Source organism: Raphanus sativus, chromosome 3 (assembly GCF_000801105.2).
Source record: "Raphanus sativus cultivar WK10039 chromosome 3, ASM80110v3, whole genome shotgun sequence".
Taxonomy (NCBI): domain Eukaryota; kingdom Viridiplantae; phylum Streptophyta; class Magnoliopsida; order Brassicales; family Brassicaceae; genus Raphanus; species Raphanus sativus.
Window position 1 is genome coordinate 10,760,339 of NC_079513.1, and position 3,757 is coordinate 10,764,095.

Sequence of the window (3,757 nt, forward strand, 5' to 3'; positions counted from 1 at the left end):
AATTTTCAGCTCAAGATTGTTGGGCAAAAAGGTTAAAATTGTCCAGGTTTTCTTCTCTCTCCTAATAGGTTGCCCAATTGCCTAATATAAACTTGAGGTGGCCCATTTTTCTAATTCAAACTTAAAAGTTGTCATTTCCCCTAGTTGACCCATAAAAAAATATCAAGTTGATGGCCTTGCCTTACACAGGTTAGAAGAAATCAAATTTTAGACGTAAGAAAAGTCAAGTCTTATCATAATCATGAATGACCAACCGACCCAAGGAAGCTTACTCTGACTTGCCAAGGTACACGATTTATTATACTATAAATACAGTTGTATCTTGGTATCGAAGATGTTCAATTTTACAATATACAAAAATGGAATTCAAAAATAGTAGCATCGTTCTGCATCTATTTCTATCACTTCTTATTCATACGCAAGTCGAAGCCGTTGATTCACTTAACCAAACAACTCTCTCATCCATTGATCAAAAGCGCCATCTCGGAACCGTAGAAACAATATCCTTTCCTGCGGATTTTATGCGAAGACAGCTTGCCGGAGGAGGGGGTAGTAGCGGCGGTGGCGGAGGTGGAGGATCTCGAGGCGGTAGCTCAGGTGGAAGCAGCGGTGGTGGTGGTGGAGGATCTAAAGGCGGTAGCTCAGGTGGAAGCAGCGGTGGTGGTGGTGGAGGATCTAAGGGCGGTAGCTCAGGTGGAAGCAAAGGTGGTGGTGGTGGTGGTGGAAGTCGCGGAGGTGGCCGCAGCCGGGGAGGAAGCAGCGGCGGATCTGGCGGTAACAAGGGTGGTGGAGATGACGGTGATAGTGGGAGCGGGGGTGGCAGTGGCGGTAACGGAAATGGAGGAAACACTATACCATCTACGACTACTACTCAAGGTGGTCGATTTCCAAGCGGTGGCATCCGCCTTCAACATTCTTTAGTGTTTTTCCTCTTCACGATCAGTTTAGTTGTCCTTATCCTTAATAATTTTTAGTGTTTTCTCTCTTCTTAATGGTTTTTTTTTCTTTTTGTTTAGGTTAAAATAGATTGAAGATGGTAGTCTATAGTTTATTATTTAGATTCTTGGAACCATGATGATGGTTATTTTCTTTTCTGCAGATCGTTTGTTATTTCTAGTTGAATTATGTAAAAGTTATAAAGTGGATTTGTGTTCTTCATGTAATACTTTTGCATACGTTGTGATTTTATGTTAGAGCATCTCCAATGGTGAGACTACCATTGGAGTCCTTAGGCTTTACTTTAATAATTTTTTTTCTTTTTTGAAGAGTTAAGGATTATAATCCAAAAAGTCAGTCCAATGGTGTACTCCATTTAGGAATCCTTAGGAAAAAAAATTATAGTGTGAAATGCATATGTTTAGAAGTGAAACAATATTGTCAATTGCATTGAGTTAAAAAATTATAATGTGAAATGCATATGTTTTGAACTTATCTACCAAATGCAAAAAGACTAAAAACGTCTTTGATTTCTCTCAATTTGAAGAAGAGGAGTAGTCTCTTTCAGCAGAGAGAAGTGGAGTCAAGCAGGGCCTCCCTTCTCAATTTCTTAAGGCTCGATCCACAATGAACTCTGCTCATGCACCAGCTTCTTCCTCGCTTTCTTCTCATCTTCTCTTTTTTGTCCCTTCATTCTCAAATATTCCAGCTTTTCCTCCCTTTCATTCATCTGCAACTTTATAAACACAAAACCGTTCGCTCTATCACTCAAATCACTTTCTTAAAATCGTTTTACAACTTACAAGAAGAAGAAAAACACACTAGACCATACTGCTACCAGTCTAGTAGTACCAAAAGACAGTAAGAATGAACTCAGACTAGTACCTGAGAGTATCAACTTTACAGCCACCGAGTACATTAAATGACTTAAATGAAAACCCCATTAGGCAAGACGCAAGAGTGTGTGTGTGTGTGTCTTCTCTACTCTCCAGCACAAACAAATGCAAAATCTAATAACTAAAAAAGTGTCTTATGTTTGATCAACAGGTAGGAGGTCAAATGTTTTTTAAACTTTTAAATCTCACAGACTATACTAACTACTTGTTCAAAGACCCATCATGGTTTTCCACTAGACAGAGTCGAAGGAACGTTACCAGCGTTTTCCTTAACTCTTCCTGGAATATCTTGCGTTCCTTAGCTCTAACCTTAGCTGCCTCAGCTTTCAAGCTCCGCCTCTCCTCGTTCAGTTCAGTTAATCAGAGAGTAGTAGAAAGAGTCTTCTCAACCCGGTTATCAACATTTCAAGAACTAGATTTTGGTATAGCGCATGCTAAAGACAGAGAGACTCTGCTTAATCACTGCAAAAAGGAATCATCAAATTCAGAGTAACAATCAGCTCTGGTGATGGAAAGTGAACCCAATAGCAATATCCCAATTATCTGTGAAGGAAGAAAGGAATAAACGAAAGAGAAGAAGAAAGCATATTCGACAATCATCATTGAGAACAAGTGGATTTGCTACCAAACATCAAAATTAAGTCATCGAAATTGAACCTCGAGGTCAGCTCCTTCGCGAGGAAGAGATCGATCCCTTCAGCCTTACCGTATCTCACTTGCTGAAACAGCAATTCCTCTTTCGATTGATGTTGCCCCATTTTTTTTTCTCTCTTCGTTGAGACAGTAAAACGTAACCGATAGATAGATCCAATCCAGAAGCTCACCGTGAGCTCGAGAACCGGTAAACCAAAGCCTAGAGATTGACCACGAAGGAAGAAGGACCAATCCGAAGAACAAAGATTCTTAACGGTGAATGATGAACATGATGAATAGAGAGAATTAGGGTTTAAGAAGTTTGTTTATTTATTTGATTGATTCTCCCGTAAAAGGGCAAAGACATACATATAGTGTTTACTAAACCTAAGGACTAAACCATGTAAAGATAAACCAATTATTAAAGAACTAAACCAAAAGATTAAATAACTAAACCACAAGGATAACCAGTTTATCCTGTCACATTCGTCGATCAAACCAAATTTCTGAGAAAAATTCAACGAGAGGAAGAAAGAGACAAGGAACTCTAGAACCAATAGCGTCATGCCAGCGTACTAAGGATCAGTCTCATAATCCTCTTAATTAAGGATCAATTCTTAGGTACACAAATTTTTTTAATATTTTTTTAATCCTTTTACCTTAAGGATTTGGGTTAAGGACTTGTTATGAGCCTGCGTTGGAGATGCTCTTACTATATATAACATAATATATATATATATATACTTTTTAAGTTTTTTTTCAAAGTCGCTACCACGTTTCCACCCGACCTCACTTTTGATACACGTTTCTGGACTCTAGTTAATCATGTTCATGCGCTGCCGCTCGACTCTATTTTCATGGTTCTGATTGTGCAGAGAAAAGGTGGAGATTCATTATTCTTCTAAACGTTTGACATCTTTTTCTCGTTGATCCACCACTCAAAGAAAAAATTAATTACTTTGTAGTAGACAATTTCCCACTTCTTGAAAAATTACTGCGTTGAACCAATCACATCTTTAATAAACCGATAATTATACAGTAGTTATGGCATGCGTTTATTTTCTCACTGAGTGGTCTACGTAACGTTTTTATGTATGCTTTTCTGCCCAAAAATGCAAACTAAATTTTATATATTTGAATAAAAGTTTTCTTAGTTTTGTTTGTTGCCCAATTTCAAAAATAAATTTCATGTGTACAACATTGCAAATATACCCAACTTCTATTTTTTCTTCTAATTTAAACATGAACTAGATTTTGACCCGTTCTTTTAAAGGGTGGATATATTTTTTTTT

General features: G+C 37.8%; 1 protein-coding gene and 1 long non-coding RNA gene across 6 annotated transcripts; one reads left to right on the forward strand and one right to left on the reverse strand.

Annotated features, from left to right (window-relative positions):
- The first annotated feature begins 217 nt into the window (after window positions 1–217).
- LOC108844655 (uncharacterized) lies at window positions 218–1,154 on the forward strand. 4 transcript variants are annotated; one of them, XM_057005744.1, is made up of 2 exons: window positions 218–876; window positions 1,017–1,154. In XM_057005744.1, the coding sequence occupies exons 1-2, from the start codon at window positions 246–248 to the stop codon at window positions 1,019–1,021; spliced, it is 636 nt and encodes a 211-aa protein (XP_056861724.1). In that variant the 5' UTR covers window positions 218–245; the 3' UTR covers window positions 1,022–1,154. The 4 variants fall into 4 exon arrangements, with proteins under 4 accessions (XP_056861724.1, XP_056861720.1, XP_056861721.1 ...); XM_057005740.1 differs by having other exon boundaries at window positions 220–942; XM_057005741.1 differs by having other exon boundaries at window positions 220–645; window positions 694–1,154.
- A 210-nt stretch (window positions 1,155–1,364) lies between these two features.
- On the reverse strand, window positions 1,365–2,816 carry LOC108844656 (uncharacterized). Of its 2 annotated transcripts, none has more exons than XR_008943618.1 (3): window positions 2,490–2,816; window positions 2,091–2,294; window positions 1,365–1,666 (listed from the first exon to the last, which is right to left on the reverse strand). It is a non-coding gene; the product is annotated as an uncharacterized LOC108844656 (long non-coding RNA). The 2 variants fall into 2 exon arrangements; XR_001948486.2 differs by having other exon boundaries at window positions 1,365–1,672.
- Between the last annotated feature and the right edge of the window lie 941 nt (window positions 2,817–3,757).